Source organism: Notamacropus eugenii, chromosome 2 (genome assembly GCF_028372415.1).
Source record: "Notamacropus eugenii isolate mMacEug1 chromosome 2, mMacEug1.pri_v2, whole genome shotgun sequence".
Classification (NCBI taxonomy): Eukaryota; Metazoa; Chordata; class Mammalia; order Diprotodontia; family Macropodidae; genus Notamacropus; species Notamacropus eugenii.
In genome coordinates this window covers 129624699-129645652 of record NC_092873.1, presented here as the reverse complement: position 1 = coordinate 129645652, position 20954 = coordinate 129624699, and the positions used below count along the sequence as shown (strand labels likewise).

General features: G+C 37.0%; 1 protein-coding gene across 1 annotated transcript in view; it reads left to right on the top strand.

The window, feature by feature from the left end:
• EYS (eyes shut homolog) overlaps positions 1-20954 on the top strand; it is a 435270-nt gene that overhangs the window by 352175 nt on the left and 62141 nt on the right. The window contains exon 10 of the mRNA XM_072642558.1: positions 1348-1522. Coding sequence (XP_072498659.1) covers positions 1348-1522 — 175 coding nt within the window. The remainder of the gene's footprint in view (positions 1-1347; positions 1523-20954) is intronic.

Below are 20954 nucleotides of genomic sequence, written 5' to 3'. Positions count from 1 at the left end.
AAGTATTAATAAAATGTACCTTAATACATATAAATGCATACAAATACACAAATGGAAGATTGTTATTTGTCACATTATTAATCAAGTGGCGAATTTGTAACCGTGGTTATTTTGCTATGAAAACTGTGAAAGTCTATCATTAAAATCCTAAATATGGGGTCAGACATAGAAAGGAAACTGAGAGATCATCTCACCTAATCCTTTTATTTTATAGATGAAGAGGCTTAGGTCCATTTATTTTAGGAGATGCATCTGAAGTTCATAATCAGTTAATGACATAAGTAGGGTTAGAGTCTATTTCTGTAGATTCCCAACTTTACTAGGAAACTGATCTGAGAATCAAGTTCTATGTCTCTTAATTTTTAGTATATCATTCTAGCTCCTTATGTTATTTCTCATTTTTGTGCTAATTATAAACTTGAATTTTAATTTCACAAAGAACTTTATCAAAGCTTTGCAAATGGTATATCAATTTTAAAATGAATTGTCAACCTGCACATAAGACGTTTGTACCCCCATACGACAGAGAAAAAAACATTGCCCACGGCAGAAAATTTGACATGATTTCACATATTCAAACAAAGAAACATCTGTTAGCTGTCATCTCTGCACCTTCTAGTGCTTCTGTGAAGAAATGTCTTCTAAAAGTAAATTCCATTAAAATGGTGCTTATGGCAAAGTAAGCAGTAATTGCATAGTGTACCATAAAACACAATCATATGTTTAAGGTTTCAGATCCTTAGATTGCTCCTTTGAGCTAATTTCCACATTTTTCAAAGCCAAATTTTCATCAGGACAAACAAAAAGTGAAGCAATTGCAACCAAAAACAATAACCTATTGCTTCAGAAATTCAAAAGGTTTTGCAACAGGAATTGGGCAAAACCTCATATCCCACAATTATGTCAAAGTTTTTTTAATCAGTCCTATGATAAGCTCATGACATGTAGCAGGATATCAGAGTTCAGTTCTTAAACTTGACATCCAGCTAGATGAAAAAAGAAATTAATTAAATGATTATATTTTTTCTTTAAGCTATAACAGACCTATTGCTAAGATATTTGGTATATTAGCTAATAGTAATAACATTATTATTATTAACTTCAGATGTAAAAATCATGCAGGCTCTCTGGATCTCTCCCAGAAAATGCCTGATAACTGGACAAACCATGTAATCTCCCTGGACTTTGGTTTACTCCTCCTTGAAATGAAGAGATTGGACAAAATCTTCTCTGAGTTTCCTTCCAATCTAAATCTAAAATCCTATAATACTAGGCCAGAGGTCTTAAATGACAACTCTTTTTTTCTCTCTTAAACAATTAAATCTTATTTTCTCTTTTTTCTCCAAGGTTGTATTTTTGATGTGCAAGTACGAACAAGGAAGGATTACCACTTCAGATCACTGGGGGATCCTGAAGGCCATCCCAATGCTGGTCGCAACGTGGGACAATGCAAAATCTCCCTCTGCAGTTTAATAAAATGCAGAAATGGTGGCGTATGCATCAATAGCGGATCAACAGTTTAGTAAGTGTGAAATCAGTTATTGCCATAACAATAACATAATACTTTAAGTGTGCACTATAACAAGTATACCATTTCCCCAGTGGCAAGACCACAAACCAGCCTTCATCTTAAACATGGAGATCAATCAATAAACAACCAAAATCCCATCTTCTACAGGAAGCTTTTTCCAACCTCTCTTAATTCTAGTCTTTTAATTTGTGGTGAGGCCAATGTGTTTCAGGGACTGTTCCCCCAAATGTAGGATAAGGGTGTCATTATATAGCTCAAAGGGATGCAAAATACATACACACACACACACACGCACACACGCACACACGCACACACACGCACACACGCACACACACACACACACACACACACACACACACACACACACTGTCTTTTCTCTCTCTGAGGGAGACTATTTCCTGCCAAGAGGAGAAAGATAAAGGCAGAGACGAGGTGATATTGTTCAACTGTATTAGACTCTTAGTGACTCCATTTGGAGTTTTCTTGGCAAAGATACTGAAGTAGTTTGCCATTTCTAGTTCATTTTACAGATGAGGAAACTGAGACAAACAGCATTAAGTAACTCACTCAGGGTCATACAACTAATAAGTGTCAGGCTAGATTTGAACTCAGGAAGATGAGTCTTCCTCATTCCATGCCTGGCTCTCTATCCACTGTGATACCAAGCTGCCCTTGAGAGGAGATACCAGGATAGAATTATATCCATCACTCCCTTTAAGTGTTTTTAGTGTAAGGGACAAGGTTTTCAGGCTCAAACTAACTTCTGATCTTTCTCTTTCAATATGCGGGGGTAGGAATGGAAGACTTCAAATTCTGTATCTGAGGCTTGACCTTTCTGCCTCCAAAGACCAGTTCCACAATGAGCACAGGTAGCAATTATCAAAGAAAACTTATTTATCCAAATCAGTAGCAAAACAGAAAGAGGAGAAAAGCATACATTGGAGGGTATGTACCAGACAACAAAGAATGAAGGAGCTGTCTCATTTGGAGCAAAGTAACTCACTGCTATCAAAGAAAGTGCCCTAGAACCTCACCCAAGAGGAAGTTTCCAGAAGTCTATAGTGTAGCAAACTGGAGCTGGGGACATGATGGAGATTGGCAGCTCCTTTCATGTCAGCTTTTTCCCAGAGTCTTTTCCTTGACCAACCTGAAATGGGATTAGCCTCCTCCAACTTCTGCCTTGAAGCTCGAAGCCAGAAGTGCCCAAAGTTAAAAGAGACTTAGCAACTCACAGAAGACTTGGAATCTAAGGGCTCTCCTCTCTTTTACTCTCCCACCTACCCCACCCCACCCCCCTTCCCAGATGCGGGGCATTGTTCTCTACCAATGAGGAGAGGGTCTCATATCAATAGGCTTTGGGACTTGGGATACAAATCGTTTCCTTTTTATCCTATATACAAATTTTATACATTTAAATATGCATTTAAACATATTTGTTTGTTATTTCCCCCATTAGATTGCAAGTTCCTTGAAAGCAAACACTGTCATTTACCGTTTTTCGTATCCGCAAGTGCTTAGTACAATGTCTAGCACCATACGCTTAATAAATACAGTAGGTGTTTTAATAAATGCTTATTGACTGACTAATTGCAAGTCTTCTATATACCAAGCACAGTACTAAGGGCTGAAGATACAAAGAAAAGTAAAGCAATCCCTGACCTTAAGGAATTTACATTCTTGTGGGGGTGTACAACATGTTTGTGGTTGTTTGGTCATCTCCAAATCTTCATGACTCCATTGGAGATTTTCTTGGCCAATGGACTCGAGTGGTTTACCATTTCCTTCTCTTACTTATTTTACAGACAAATAATTAAATAATTATTTATAATAATTATATTTGTGAAGTGCTTTGTAAAACTTAAAGCAACATCTAAATGCTAGCTATTGTTCTATTACTATCATCTGGATTCTATTGTCCCTATGTTTCAGATAAGAAAACTGAGGCTTAAAAATAAATAATTAAAGGGATCATTCCCTGGCTACTTCTTAAAGAGGCCTATTCACTGAATGCACATTATCTCACTCTAGGTGAGTCTCTGAATAAACCTTAGCTGAAATAGTCCAAGGTCTCCCATTGCATCCTGGGCCATCTCCAGTCATCTTGATGAATATCTGGTCACCGGATCCAGATGGCTCAGGAGGGAAAGTGAGGCTGGTGACCTTGCATAGCCCTCCCTCACTCAAAACAAAGTCAAGTGTAAATCATGTCATCATTTCTCTGATGTTATGGTCTTCAAAAATGAAGGAGAAACACAACCTTACAGATAAGGAAACCTAAGCAAACAGGGTCAAATGACTTGCCCAGGGTCACACAGCTAGTACGTGTCAGAGGCCAGATTTGAACACCAGTTCCTGACCCAGCGCTCTATCCACTGCACTCCAAAGCTGCCCTTTTCTAGAGAAAAGTGAATATAAGATAGATTCAAAATCAATACACAGTGTGATTGGAGAGACAGTAACAATTGAGGAAATCAGACTACATTCACAAAATAAGACAAAAAAAGGAGATTAAAAGTAAGATGGCTCAGCAGATGACCAGCATTTATGTCATCCAAGTCCAGTTATTGTATGAAACTAATTTATAACAGATTGTGTTATGATAATATTGTCAGAAAATTGATTATAGAAAGAATTGTCAATTCTAAGCTGCTCCCAAAGCAGTGATAAGACATGTAACTCAACACTGAGCTTTGTGACACAATTGCCCCTTCCATTGTGATACCTGAGGGATTTGTTCCCTATATTATTTCAGTGTGAAGCAGTACAGGGATCCTAATGAATGGGAGAAAATAATAATGGTAGGGAAATTTGCATAGTGTTGACTGTTTTCTTCTAACTACTGCTCTTCAAGATTGTCGAAGTGTTTCATAGATGCTTTCTTTACAAAGTAATGTAGCCTTGTATTGATGAGATCTATTCATTGAATGCCTTTGTTGAATTCCTGCTCCGTACATAGGCACTGTTCTAAGAACTGGGGATACAAAAAAAAGGAAAAGGTTAAAAATAAGGATAAGGCTTATAAATCTTATCTTATAATTTTAAAACTCTGAGACTGGTTGGGGAGAGAAAATATACACATGTATACATACGCATACATATTTATGTAGGAAAGTGTACATACCTATATAAATATAGAGATTATTCACACATATATGCATATACATTTATATATACATATGTGTAAGCTGACAGATCATAAGTATATGTGTGTGCTAAGGCACAGATAGGATTGAGTCTATATGTAGCGAGGCCATCATAATTGGGGGAGGGGAAAAGGATAGTAGATATAACCCTGAATGTATTAACCACTGCCTTGGGACCAATCTATGCCATCTTTGAAGACCTTTTTCTTAAATTGGGCTGGAGAAAGGAGACTAAGACAGATCTAGAAATACCTAGGAGATCAAACAGCTGTGGTATGGTCATGTGTGAGTATACGCAAACCCAATCCTTTCTTCTAGCTGGCATGTTGTCCTGGATGATTGTATTGATTACACCAAGCGCTAGCATACTCCAACACCTCGTCCATGAGATCGGTTGCCATTCAAAAGAAATCAACCTACTCATTCATACAGGAAAACCAAGTGAATGAAGAATATATGTTGCCCAGATGATGAAGTTAGATGGGCAGTCTGTTGAGTTTTTTCATCAATATACACATCTTAGATATGCACTATATACAGATTATGATCTGGGTCCAGAATTAAATAGGAAGAGATTGGCCTAGATTGCATGTGAAAAATTGTGCAGTGCCTTCAACCGTCCCAATCTGACCCCTGCAGCAAAAACGTTTTTAACACAACTATTTTACAACACAGAAGATCACGTAACTAGGCAAACTGCAGGTGACCAAAAGGGCAAAAGACACATGGAAGTTGTAAATAGAATGTTACCAATAAGTATTTGTGTATAATAATTAGCATAAAAGACATCTAGACTAGAGTGGAGGGGGAGCAAGCCATAACAGATAGACAGCTAGAGAGTTACATTGATAGTCACAAAAAAAAAAAAAAAGAAGCCAGAGGAAGACCTCCAATGCAGAGGCTAGATCCTCTATGAAGAGTTTATAGGAGAATAATAGATAATAACACAGCGAAGGCATGGATGACTTGTGATCTGCAGCTTCCAAAGAAATCTCCACTCTGATGAGATTATGCAGTTGTCAAAATATCAAAGTTCTAGCAGTTATGTGCAAGATAGACTGTGCTTGTTTGCTCTTAGAGTAATATAAGACATGAGGTTTGAAGGGCCTAACTAGAGTAATGGCCAGAGAAATCAAAGAGAAAGTTTAAATCGAGGGAACATTCCCTTAGAAGAATAGGAAATAACTCAAAACTTGCAACCGTGGGCAGAAGAAATGGTAGTGCTCTGGACACCAGTGGAAAAATTGGGAAACAATTCCTGTGCAAAGGCAAAGAGAAATATTTTTTTTGTAGACCTACTTTCTCTCACATCCTGTCTCCATTTCTGGGTGCTGTATACTAAGGAATAACCAAAATTTGATAAATCAAGCTAATTGGTCAAAGCAAAGTTGCATTCTAGAAGAATTAAAATAGCAATACCTGGAGCTAGGTTGAAATAGGAGCAATAAAGGAGCTAGTTCTCTTTTTTGGTAAAGGAATTTGAGATGGTAGCCAGAGTGCCAGCTAATATTAAAAAGAGACACTCTGGAAGCAAATCTGAATCATGAAACAGAAAGGGTATAAACACACTTGCTTGGCTGTTTGGTCTTCCTCATTAAAGCTGCCTTATAACCATGTGCTTACACAGACAGTGGTGGCAGCACTCCCATAAACATTCTTTTCCAAGGGTTTACAACTCAACTATAAAAATAGTGCTACAGGATAAAACTGGAGGGAGAAAGCAATCACATTTTTATTCATTTTGTCTTTAAAGAGTTTGTTAATCCTCTCTTTTTTTCATAAATGCAAGTTATAAAAAAAAAAGGAAGAAATGCTATACTTAAGGTTTTTTATGTGAATTTTTTGTTGGTTTTTTTTTTTTAACTTTTATAATTGGAAAGCAACTGGGCCATGGCAAGAATATATAACTCTTCCTAGTGCATATTTTCTGCTTTTGATGACTTCCAGAGAGTAAATGCATCATTCATTATGATTAAATCCCATACTTTGAGATTCTCCCAATCAAAATAGACCCTTCTGCCTAAGGCCTCCCCACTAACCCGAAAGAACCTATTAGTCTCAACATTTATCTATCTGACAGAGGAATAGATTTAAACAGTTAAGGTGTGACTTGGGCAGATGTTGGAAGAAAATAATATTTTCACTTGTCCTGGAGCATCAACTTTTAAAATACAATGAAATGCAAACATCTCTTTGTTTTGTTTGGACTGAATTTATGGATTATTTTTATACTGTTTTCTTTTCAACAGCAGCTTTTTACAGTATGTGTTATTAAATAGTGTCATAACTAGCTTGCAAGTGGGGAAAGTTCCTCTTACAGATATGTTTTATATGTTTATAGAGCCTTTCTCCTCCAAAGTGTTCTAGAATTTTAATATTCAATGAATCAAAACATTCCTTTAAGTTTTTTCTTTCTCCCCTCCTAATTAAGAAATTAGGTGACAAATAAAGGGGTCCCCGCAGGCTTGATTTATAAGTGGGTAGAATAAACAGCCTCAGAAGTACTGTGATTGCAAGGGTTCTGCTGTCTGTCTCTCCCCACCCTTATCCCCCAAAGGGAAAAAAAACCTACTGATGTTTGAAACTCCATCATTAGAGATTTGTTCCTATGGCTTTTTATAGCCTGTTGAAATGCAAATGTTCCAAAAGAGATATCTCATGGTCATTTGAATCTTCAAGTAAATAAATGTCTCAAATCTTTTCCTGAGAGGAAGTTTAGAGAGAGGAAAGAAAGGGAGAGAGCTTGAAGATGCAAAGTTCCTAAGGTGGTAATGATGAAGAAAGTACTGTCCCCATAGGAAAGAAACAAAGAAAGGAAATGTGGGGCACAGCCTTGTCTGGCTAGCATGGGGCTAGAAAGGATTTGCCCAAGGCATACATGTTGGGGGAGAGGAGTAGTGCCCTCATATTTCCTTCCTGAAAAGTATCATCCCCATAAGTCCAAACTCTTCCATGTCCTATCACCATCCTTCTTTTCTGCTGTCCCCTTAAATAAATAATGGTCAAAACTACACTCAAAGTCTAACTGTCCCCCATGCATGTTTCCAAATCGCATTGTAGACATCCAGTTCTTAGGTTCCTTTCTGTTCTATCACCCCTGAAAATTTCCATCCTATTTATCTATTAAAGTACTCCTCTGATGCCTAATTGTATTGTGTTACCATCAAATCTTGGAGTTGGAAAGGATCTCAAAAGTCTTCTCTCTAGTCCAAGCCATACCTAAACAAGTATCTCTTCTACAACATAGCTTACAAGGGGTCTTTCATGCTCTACCCAATGCACTGCAGTGAAGGACTACCATTTAGGCTCTCTAATTGTTAGTAAACTTTTCCTTATAAATCTTCCTCTACAAAGCTTCTGCTCATTACTCTCAGTTCTTAGAGGAAACGGAACACTTCTACTTCCTTGTCCATGGTCTAGCCCTTCAAATGTATGAAAACAGCTAACATTCTGACTTTGCCACTTAGCAACAATGTAACTCTGGACAAGTGATTTTATCTTCCTAGGTCTGAGTTTCTATGTCAAATAAAGATTCATGGTATTATAGAAAGATCACTGGATACAAAGATGGATGGTTTGGGTTCAAATTTTAGCTTTCCCATTTTATTCATATGTGGCCTTAAACCAGACCTGCACAACTTGGCAGTAAGTAGGGGCCAAAACTAAAATAGGCTAAACCTCTTCAGGCTGCAGATAAGTTTTCAATTGTTCACTTTCCAAGTAAAGGTAACTAGAGACAGACTGAAGATGGTTGGTTGTTGCAGGTCACATGACAAACAGAGAGTGAGCAGTGGCAACCACCTGCCAAGTTATATGATAGGCACAAAGGTCACTATTACAGATGAGGAAACTGAGACCCAGAGAGCTAGAGTAATTTACCCAAAGTTACACATCAAGTTAAGGGCAGCACTTGCCCTAGATCCAAGGTCTCAGTACCTAATCTAGTACTTTTTTCATTAAATCACACTCAGAATTTATACTGAGTCTCTGCTCAGATTTTATGTTAGTTAACGAGGTTCAGGGATATTTCATGGGATTGTTGAGACTCAAATGAGGAAATATATATAAAAGTACTTTTAAAACTTTTGAAAACTTCAAAGTGGTATGTAAACATTAGCTATTATTATGGTTACATCATTTTATTGCATGTTGAGGTAGATATCGATGTAGGTATAGATATATAGATGGAGATAGATTACATACAGATACAGGTATGGTCTCATCATTCAACAAAAACTGCTCCCTCCAAATTTACCATTAATCTCTTAATTATCAAATCTAATGGCTTTTTCTTAATCCTCAATACTTTCTTTACTTCTCTGCAGCCTTTGATACTGTTGATAAACCTCTTCCCTTTTCTAGGTTTTCAAAATACTTCTCTCTCCTGGTTCTCTTTCTACCTGTCAAAATCCTCCTTAGTCTCCTAGATCTCCAGTCAGATCATATCCACTAACTATGCCTTTGTTCTAGGTCTTCCTCTCTTCTCCCTCTAGGTTATTTCTTTTGGCAATCTTTTCCTGCTTCCATGGATTCGATTATAGCTCTGCTGATAATTCTCAGATCTACTTATACAGCCCTAAACTCTCTTGACACATCTCTAATTGTCTGTTAGTCATCTTGAACTAGATATCTTTCAGACAATTTAAAGTCAACAAATTCAACATTGAACTCATTATCTTTGTCCCCAAATCTTCCCTTTCTCCTAACTTTCCCGTTATTGTCGAAGGCATTACTATCGAAGGCCATTTCCCAGATTTGCAACCTGGGTATCATCCTCAAATCCTCACTCTCATCCCATCCTATAGCTGATCTATAGCCACATCCTATTGATCTTCCTGCCCAGCATTTCTCCATACTCCCTCTTCTCACCTCTGACTCTCTTGCTACCCTGGTAGAGACCCCTCATCATGCTTTACTATTGAAATAGCTTTCTGGTTCATCTCCCTGCCCTAAGTATCTCCCCCACATCAGTCCATTTGTCGCTCTGCTAACAAAGTAATCTTCCTAAATTGTAATCTGACCATGTCAACCCCCCACCCATTAAATAAACTCCAGTAGTTCCCCATCACCTCCAGGATCAAATAAACAATATTCTGGTTGGTGTTTAGAGCCCTTCATAATCTGGCCCCTTCCTACCTTTCCAGTCTTCTTTCACGTTATTCATCCCTAAGTACTTAGTGATCCAGTGACTCTAGGCTCCTTATTATTCCTCTCACTAGACACTCCATCTCTTGGCTATGGGAATTTTCACTGGCTGTCCCCCATGCCTAGAATTCTTTCCCCCATCTTCCTTTAGCTCCTACACAAATATCTCATCCTCTACAAGAAGCTTTTCTCAACTTCCCTCAATGCTATTGCTTTTCCTCTATTTTTCCTCTATTTCTCCAATTTACCTTGTCTCTATCTTGTTTGAACGTGGCAGTTTGCATGTAACTTCCCCCATTGGATTGTGAGCTCCTTAATATCCAGTAATATTTTGGGATTTTGTTTATTTTGCTTTCCTTTCTTTGTATCTCCAGTGCTTAGCATGATGCCTGACCCATAGGAGCCTTGGACTAAGGGCTGATGGAGTAACACATATGTGTATATTAGTCATTGTTTATAGTCTTTTTTTCAGTCATGCTCTACTCTTCATGACCCCTTTGGGTGTTTTCTTGGCAAAGATACTGCAGTAGTTTGCCATTTTCTTTTCTAGCTCATTTTACAGAGGAGGAAAATGAGACAAACAAGGTTAAGGACGGTCAATAGAGTACTAACCCTGGAGTCAGGCGGACCCAAGTTCAAATCCAGTCTTAGAAACTTACTAGCTATGTGACTCTGGGCAAGTCACAACCCTGTTTCCCTGTGTTTCCTTATCTATAAAATGGGTTGGAGAATGAAATGGCCAACCACTCCAGTGTCTTTGCCAAGAAAACCCCAAATAGGGTCACAAAGAGTTGGATATGACTAATTAATGAAACAACTTCCTGACTCCAAGCCAAGTACTCTATTCACTATATACAAGATAGAACCCTGAGGGATACCAATGGTTAGAGGGCGTGATCTGAGAATGATACAGAAAAGGAGTCTGAGAAAGATATAAATGCTTCATATTCCCACTCCAATATACTCTCTCTATTCAGTCACTGAAGTGATTTTCCTAAAATGCAAATCTGACTGTATCTCTCTCTTTCTCTATCTCTCTCCTTTACACACACACACACACACACACACACACACACACACACACACACACACACACACACACACACATATACATACACCTTGACCCGCCTCCACCCCCCAATAAACTTCAGTTATTCTCCTGGAGAACAGCTGAATAATTCTCCAAGAGAATCCAGGAGATCCTCCAGGAATAAATACAAAATTATCTGTTTGGCATTCAAAGCCCTTCATAATCCAACCCCTTTCTACCTTCCCAGTCTTCTTATGCTTAACAATGTACTCTTTGTTCCTTTGACACTGGCTTCCTGGCCAGTTCTACAAAAAAGAAACTCCATCTCTTGGCTCTGGGCATTTTCTCTGGCTATTCCAGATGCCTGGAGCATTCTCCCTCCTCCCCTCCAACTACTGACCTCCCCAGCTTCCTTTAAGTCCCACATTCTTTAGGAAGCCCTCCAGAATCCTTCTTAATTCCAGGGCTTTCCCTCTTTAAAAATTTTCTTCATATATATGTATATATATATGTACATATATATAATATATGTATATTATATATGTGTGTGTATATATATACACATATATATACATGTATATATACATATTTCTTACTTTGTTATGTATTTATTTGCATATTGTCTCCCATGTTAGATTATGAGCTCCTTGAGGTCAAGGACTATCTTTTGACTCTAAATGAATCCCCAGCATTTAGCACAGTACCTGGTGCATAGTAGGCATGTAATAAATATTGATTGATTGATAAATATAAAGTGTTTGAAGCTCCTGGAACTTGAAGCTACACTAAGACCATTGGGACACTATACTTTTGCACTTGCATTCCAGATAACTGACTTTATAAATATAGAATATGAAAGGCATAGTTAGACTCAAACAACAACAGACATTTTATTAAGTAGTCCTCTGTATCCTAGGTACTGTGTTCAGTAGTGGGGATGCAAAGACAGTCAAAAAAATTAAGCAATCCCTACTCTCAAGGGGCTTACATTCCATTGAGAGAGACAACATGTACAGATATAAGTACATGAAGAATAAATAAACATAAATGCTCAGCAGTTAGGAGGAAGAGAGGACACTAGAAGAACATAAGGAAAAACTTTGTACAGAAGATAGTGGTGTTTTAGCTATACCTTGAAGGAAAAGAGGAATTCTACGAGTTGGAAATGAGGAGGGAGTACATTCCAGGTACGAAGGCTTGGACATGGGAGACGCAATGTCACATGTGGAACAGAGTGAAACTAGTTTGGCTTCACCATGGAGTTGTTCAGTAATCTTTTCAGTTATGTCCAACTCTTTGTGACCCCATTTGGGATTTTCTTGGCAAAGATACTGGCATGGTTTGCCATTTCCTTGTCCAACTCATTTTGCAGATGAGAAAACTGAGTGATTTTCCCAGATCACGTAGGTAGGAAGTGCCTGAAGCCAGATTTGAACTCAGGAAGATGAGTCTTCCTGACTCCAGGCCCAGCACCCTAGTCACTGCAGTACCTACCTGCCCATGCAATGTGTACATTTTGGTTGGGGGAGAAGGAGTGCAAAAGAGTCAGGTGTAAAAAGCTAAAGCTAAAAGAGTACCCAATTTGTGAAAAGCTTTAAAAACTAAACAAGGGTTTATTTTCTATTCTAGAATCAATTGGGAACCATTGAAATTTATTGAGTAGGGAAGTAGCATAGTCAGATCTGCACTTAAGGAATATCGTTTTGGCAGTTTAGTGGAGGATAAATTGGAGTGAGGAGAGATTTGAGGCCAGGAGGTCAACTAAGAGCCACTGCAATAGTCTAGGGAAAAAGTGATGAGGGAGAGGCTGTGTAATTGGAGAGAAAGGGTCAGAAGCCATTTAGAAAGCAGCTTATATTTTAAAATATCTAGTAAGGGCATTAGTAGCCTGAAGGTCAATATGAGCCAATAATGTCATAAGGCAGACAAAACAAGATAACAAAATCTAAGACTCTATTAATACGCATTATCTTAGACTGAAGTATTAGAAGTATAGTGTCTCAAAACTTGTAGAGAGGGGATAGTTCTCCCATCCTCCACCCTGGTCAGAACAATTCTAGGCACTCCATTTTACAAGAGGGATGGACAAATTGGAGTCCATCCATGAAAATGACTGGGAGGGGGCTGAAAACTCTGCCACATGTGCATTGAATCATCTACAAATGTTTAGCCTACTGGATACAAGACTTGTGGGAGAAGACAGTGCTATCTTGGGGTCATAGGATCATAGCATTAGATCTAGAAAGAACCTCAGAGGCTTCCTGGTCCAATCCCCCCTCCCCTCATTTTGCAGATAAGGATACTGAGGCCCAGGAAAGTAAAGCACCTTATCCCAGGGCAAACACAGTAAGCATGAGAGGTAGAATTTGAACCCAGGTCTTCACATATTTGAAGGATTATCACATAGGAAGGGGATTAGTGCTGGCAGAAAAATGAGGATCAGTGGGTAGAACTTAAAAGATTAGTTTTAATTCAACAGAAGGAAAAACTTACATAAAATGGTACTTACAAATTCCTGTTCCCTACTTTAAAGTCTATAATAATTTCTCTGCTAACTTGCTAAAGGGTAGAGAGATTCAATTTCTAAAACATCATAGACTTCGGAGAGCTGAAAAACAGAGAGTAATTCTCAAATAACAAAATTAGAACTCATGAGCCTAATCATGTCTCTACTGCCCCCAGCTGAGTGCTGGTCACTTTCCTGGTCTGCTCCTTCACATCTCCAATCCTACCCTCCCTGAATCTCCCTTTGATCCAGGCTTAAAGACAACTAAATCCTAGCTTCCAAATTGTACACCCCACCCCTCCATCAAGAAGCTATTTCTGAGTCATTAGAAATAATTCTCCTTTCTCTACTTTTCTCAACATTCAGTTGTTTTTTTTTTTACTCCCCTCACATAATTAGAGTAACTAGGTGGCAAAGTAGAATGCTATTCCTGAAGTCAGGAAGACTAGGTAGCCAGGTGATTTTTATTAAAAGTAATTTGTCAAGGAAGGTGGCAAGACTGAGAGTCAACAGAATTACAGGTGGAAAGTTAGACCCTCCCGCTTCCACCAGGCGTCAGCTGGGTAAGGAACCCAGTATTAAAAGAAATATTAGAGGAAATGTTGATAAAATTAGGTGAGGTTGTGAGTGTGTAGAGGTTGGTGCCACAAAAAGAGAATCTTCATACCATGAAAAAACCATACCAAGAAAAACATGGAAGGAGAAGCAGTTGAAATCTTACTCAAGGTAGGAGTCAGGAGACATAGATTCCAGTCTAAGTTCCGCCACTAAATAATTATGTGACAGGCAATTTATTTAAATTCTTTGGATTTCAGCTTCCTTATCTATAAAATGAGGGATTAGACTAAGTGATCTCTAAATTCCCTTCTAATCCAAACATTCTACAAGTCTAAGTCTAACATAGATGTAACCTATGACCCATATCATAAGCTTTAGGCTCACAATGCCTGGGTTCGATCTTAAAAGTTTATCAATAATAAATCTGTGGCTCATTATTTCCACACACAGAAGTCTCCCTGGGAACATCTAAATTTAGCTTCTAGCTCTCCAATAGAAGTACACAATTCTATAACTGTCAGACTAAGACATGGAACATAGAGCAGGTTTTATTTTAAAGAAATGCTAAATACTTATACCCTATGTGCTCTAGTGAAAACGGATGTATTCCACCTTCCCAGGAATTTCATCCCTCCCCCTTCTCTAGTGTAAGTTCCTGGGGGTGAAGGGGAGGAGGGAGAAACCTCTAGCGTAAATGAAGGTGGTGACCTCACTGCAGACTCTTAATCACTTTTGAAAGCAGTTTAGTTTAATTTTGATTTGTACCCTCAAGCGTGTCCCTGCACACCTGCTTCCTCCAGAGTCACAGAGCATTCCTTCATCTGAACATCTAATCACCCAACTTATATCCTGTCTCTGAACTCTTTGTTCTGTAGCTCTCCAGCACTCTGTATGATTCGATCAGATTGTCATGGTTCCCACCTCACCAGGTTGGCTCAGGCCCTTCTCATCACTTGCACAGTAGTTTCTGTATCCATCCATTACCACTGGCTTGAGTTTCTTCTTGACCTATTCAGATAGCACCTTTGTAGTCCGCATGGCTCTTCTTTTCAACTGCCCTGTTCCTTCTTTTTTATATTTGTATTGTCATGAGGATAAAATGAGATTATATTTGTACAGTGCTTTGTAAAACTTAAAGCAACATCTAAATGCTAGCTATTGTTATATTATTATCATCGGGATTATATTGTACCCATATTTCAGATAAGAAAAGTGAGGCTTAAAAAAAAGTGACCCGCGGAAGGTCTCTCATTCCTCATCCAATATTGCTTCATCCAATATTGCTTCTACATTTACATAGAAATAAAAACAGCTAGTCACCTGAGTAATAGAAAATGAGCAAAATATAAATATATTTTAAATATAATCTATTTTATTTTTCTTTCATTTAATGATTTATTTTTTTAAATATTAAACTTCATTATAGCCCGTTAAACTTGTTTTGAAATCATTTACCTTTAAATAAATAAAATTCAGTCTATAAAATGCTATAACTTTTTAGTCCCTGCCTTTAAAGGTCCATGAGATTTCTTTGTCCATTTGTTTCCTTTAACTTTTCTTTTCATAGAGTTGGGGTGACTGCGCAAATCATTTAACTTCTCATTGCTCTCTAGGTAACTCTCAAACGTTAGTCATTGATGAGGAGCTGCTTTACATTGGTAGAGTTTCTTTAAACAGGAATTTCCTATGCCAATTAGTTAACAGACCTGATTCCTATACCCATACCTCTCCATTCATCAGAGTCAACATGTATCATTTTAGGTCTAGGTTTTTTTTTCTGTATTTCTTTACTTTTTGATATTTCACAAAAGTCTTTCCATATTTCTTTATAATCTTCATATTTGTCTATCTTAATTGCATATTGGAGATCTGTTACGTTAACATCACACAATTTATGCACCCATTTCCCATTTGGGGGCATTTATGTTGCTTCCAGGTTTTTTGTTATTATGAATAATACTGCTATGAAAATTTGAACAGATAGCTTTTTTAGTTTGTTTTTCCAGGCATAACCTCAGTTGCAGAATTTTAGGATCAAATGGTTTTGTTAACTTTCATTGCAAGTGATAAATTGTTTGCCAAAAAAAAAAAAGATTCTGTAAGCTTACACTTGATAAAAAGAAGTAAATTTGTTTTGTTTATTTTCCAGTTCACCATTTTAATTTACTTTTTAATCATTTTTAAAGCAATTTAATTTAATTTTGTTTTAGATATGTCAGTTTGGTTGAGTTTCAAATTTCTTCCAAGATGAAAGCAGATTCCTTGCTACAAAAAAAAACTGAGGAGTTGTTTTAACTTCTCTATATAGCTGTAAAACATCAATTAGTAACCAACTAATAAACATTTATTAATTACTTACTATGTGCCAGAGACCATAGTAAGTGCTGGAGACACAAAGAAAAATGAGTAGCTTACATTTATGACAAGATTCCATATATAGCAAATACTCTCTGGTCTCCATTTCCCAAGGCAAAGCCAGCTGCAGCTGCTTCTAAGGGTGTTGGGGGTACCTCTGAGAGGTTGGGGTGTCTATTAATGCCATCAGTTAAAGCCAGGAATTCTGGCTGTGTTTCGTATATGGTCAACCACCTTGGTTCCATCTAATCCATCTAATGGTACAACCATTTCCCCCAAATACCTCAAGGGCACACTATTCTCTATAACTGTCACTCTTATTGGTAACAAAATTATTAATATTTTCTTAAAGAAAAAAGACAATATCTACTTCTAAGTATTTGAGAGAATTCCTTTAATTCTAAGACTCCTAACCTCATAAGCTACATAATTTTAAATGTGCATCTAAGGCTTCATCTTTTATTCTTTATAAATCATTCATTTTTTTAACTTAAATTTAACTTAATTTTATTTTCAAAGATTAGCCTTTTCTTCTTCCCTCTTCCCAACCCCTCTTGAGAAAACAAGAACAAAACCTTTGTTACATGTATAGTCAAGAAAGACAAATTTTCACATTGACCGTGTAATTAAAAAATATGTCTCATTCTGCCCTCTCAGTCTATCATTTGTTTGTCAGGAAGTGGACAGTGGGATTCATCATGAATACCTAGGAATTGTAATTGGTCACTGTGTTGCTCAGAGTTCCCAAGCTTTTATGCACACACACATACCTCACGTATACATGCACATATATTTGCATGTATATATACATATATATATGAAACGTGTGCCTATATATATTGTTTCTTTAATCACTCAAGATCTAGTCTACCTTCTTACCACCATGATTAAGAAAAACAAAACTCTTTACAAACATGTATAGCTGATCAAAATAAAGTTCAATATTAACCATAGCCTTTAAAAAAGTCATCCCATTTCTGCATCCTTCACCTATCAGGAGGTGAGTAGCATTTTTTATCGTTAGTCCTCTGGAAAACTGGTTGGTCATCATTTCATAACAGTTCAGTATGATTGTATGCTATCACAATTATGTACCCTAATTTGTTCATCCATTTCCCAATTAATGGGCACTCCCTCAGATTCCCATTCTTTGCAACCTCAAAAGAGCTATAAATATTTTTGTATATCCTTCAATTGTTTTACGTAAGACAACCTTCCCTTAATCTGCTTTTCCTATAATTCCTGTTCTCCTCTTTTCCCCCTATTTCTCTGATGAGCAAAATATATTTCTGTACATGAGTGGATTCTTCTTTCTTTTGATGAGTTCAGGTGAGAGTGAAGTTTAAGTGTCAGCCACTCCTCTCCATTCTCTCCTCTTTATTTGTATAGACATCCATACAAATTTGTGCACCCTAGTAATGTGAGATAATTTTCCCTGACCTTTCTTTCACTTCACCTCCCCAGTGTATTCCTCTTCTCTCTTTCTGTTCTTAATGTCATCAAGACATAACAAAATGGCTCTCAGACGTTGTCTAATTGGATTCCCTCTATGATGATGGTGGTGATCAGAAGAGATACATATATCATCTCCCCATATTTGAATATAAACAGTGTCTCCTTGTTTAATTCTGTATCATTCATTCATGTTTACATTTTTATGTTTCTTTTCACTCTTTGTATGAGCTTCACATTTCCTGCTCAACCCTGGTCTTTTCATGGGAATGTTTGAAAGTCTTCTATTTTCCCCTAGTAGGATTATACTCAGATCTGCTCAGTAAATTATTCTTGGTTATCAGCCCATATCCTTTTTCTTTCTGGAATATCATATTCCAAGTTCTCTACTCCTTTATAGTGGTTGTTCATTCTGTGTGATCTCATCTGAGGTTCTTCAGTGTTTGAATTCTTTCTTTCTGGTTGCTTGCACTAAGTTTTCTTTGACCTCAAAATTCTCAATTTTAGCTATGATGCCTAGGAGTTTTCATTTTGGGATTTCTTTCAGGAGTTGACAAATGGATTCTTTCTATTTTTACTTTGTCCTCTGGTTCTAAAATCTAGACAGTTTTCTAATTCTTGAAATATTATGTCTAGCAGGTTCTTTTTTGGTTACAGTGTTCAGAGAGTCCAATGCGTCTTAATTTTTTTCTTCTCAATATTTTCCCAGTTTGTTGCTTTTGCTACAAGATATATTAATTTTCTTCTGTTTTTTTCAGTCTTTTGACTTTGTTTTAATGTTTCTCATTGCCTCATGGAGTCATTAGCTTCTATTCGGTTCATTCAAATTTTTGGGAAATTTGCTTGGGGAATGTTTGGTATCTTTTATGCCAAGCTATTAATTCCCTTTCCAATTCTTTTTTTCATAGTTCTCATTTTTTTTTCCCTCAAACTCTCATTCCATTTTTTAAGAATTTTTAATCTTTTTTTAAAACTTCTCATCTGTTCTAGGAATTCTAAAAGAATTTGCATTGAAACTTTGTTTTTCTCTGAGGCATTGCTCCTAAATGTTTTTGGATTCCTCCTCTTTGGTACTTGTTTCTTGAGCATCTCTTCCAACACAATAGCTCATTATGATGGGTTTTTTTTTTTATTTGTTCATTTGCTCTTTCTTCCAGACTACTTCTTACTTCAGACTTGATGTTAGGGTTGGGATTCATTACACTTCTGATGGAAGGTCTAGGCTTGTCCTGTTGTTTTATTGGGAGTATTGTGTTATTCTAAAATCTTAGGGCCAGACTGGGAACCTACAAGTTTTCAGTGTTCCCAAAGAGGTCTGATAGAGTGAAATCTATTTGCTTTCCCCATGGTCTAAGCTCTGAAAGTTCCTCTTACAAATAATTCCCAATCTGACAACTGAGATTAAATTTTAGTTAGAGATTTTGGGGAGATAAAAAGTTTAATATTTTCTTATACATGCATGTAGAAAATGAAAATTTGAGGAATTATTTTTAAATGCAAAATAAGTAAGGAAATGCAAAGAAACATATGATAGATGGAGTCTGGAAGGGGGACTGAACAGTTTCATTTCCTTTATGCAACTTTTGTTGTGATCGATCAAGTACTACACCAGGAGTCAAAAAGACTCAGGTTCAGATTCAAAATCATTGTGAGTCTCAATTTTCTTATGTAAAACTGGCACATTAATACCTATGGTACCTCCCTTAAGGTTGTAACCAGATAATTTATATAAACTGCTTTGTAAACTTTGATTATAAATATCAATCATTATAATTAATATGTAACTCCTTCTATATAACATTCAACAATTATTAAATACTTACCATGTGCAAGCAATGTGCAACTAACTATGCTAAGGGAATTCCAAATTGTCACTTCTAATTACCATTCTTCACAGCTAGACTGAGGTGCATTATTTTTTACTTATATCCAAAAGTTATGACCCATCACAGGACATAGAAGAGAATAGGCTGAATGGTTCCTTGTTGTCAGAAAAAAATTTAATGTAAATCCTATCTCTTAGATTTACTGTGTGATCATGAACAAGTGACTTAATCCCTCTGAGTCTCAGATGGGGAGGTTGAGCTAGAATCAATGGATTCTCAGGTTTCTTCTAGCTCTAAGCCTATGATCCTTAAGCATGCCAAAACCATGTTTTTCTGCTCTAAATACAGCAGAGTACTAAGAGTTCTGTTTGTGTTCAAATATGATTTCTCAAATAAAATTAAAAGAAGGCATAGTTCAAAAAAAACTTCATGGTCCTTGAAACTAGCTCTGGAATAAATAAAAAAACCATAGACTCTTTGTCTCAAGTTAGTAGTTTGGGTTGGAAAAAAAAATAACTTCTCTGGCTTTACTTTGATTCTATACATAGGAGCTGGCACATAAAACTCATGTGAGACTCATAAAAAATATACAAAAGTAAATGTGTTTATTAGACGATTTTTATGTTACTCCAGTTCTCCAGTGCAGAACTGTTCCTTTAACTGTTCCTTAAAGACTTATGTTGAGCATGTGTTGCATACAATATAGGTGTCCTACTTAACACATGGCATTGAAAAATCCAGAATGACAAAAGCAATGTGACGGTGCCCAAATCAATGATAAGTACTACAGCATGGGCCCTTGAATTACCCAGAAGAGAGAGAGACAAATATGGAAGGCTTCATGGATGTTCATATCATTCATACTGTGTTCATAGGGAAGATGACTTCCTGAGGACACAAAGTATTGAAGTATACAAATTTAACGGAATCAGATGACACTCCCATTTCAACTAAGCCTTCCTGACCCCAAGCGTTTTTGTTGTTAAGTCATTTCAATCATGTCCAACACTTTGTGACCCCCATTTTGGGGTTTTCTTGGCAGTTATTTGTGATTTGCCATTTCCTTCTCCAGCTCATTTTACAGATAAGGAAACTGAGGTAAATAAGGTTAAGTGACTTATCCCAGGATCATACAACTAGTAAACGTTTGAGGCTAGATTTGAATTCATGAAGACATGTCTTTCTGATTCTAAGCCCAGTAGTCTATCCACTGTGTCCCCAGCTGCCCCAATCCCAAGCCTACTGGAGCTAAAAGAAACAGTTCAAGAAATAACAGATCTTGGTCTATTAAGGTAATTAATCCATTTTTTTAATGTCAGAATATTATTGCTCCTGTCAAAAATGCAGGTGCTTTGAGAGAGACGAAGCAAGTTATAGACAAAACTGAAGATGATTAAAAAGGAAAATC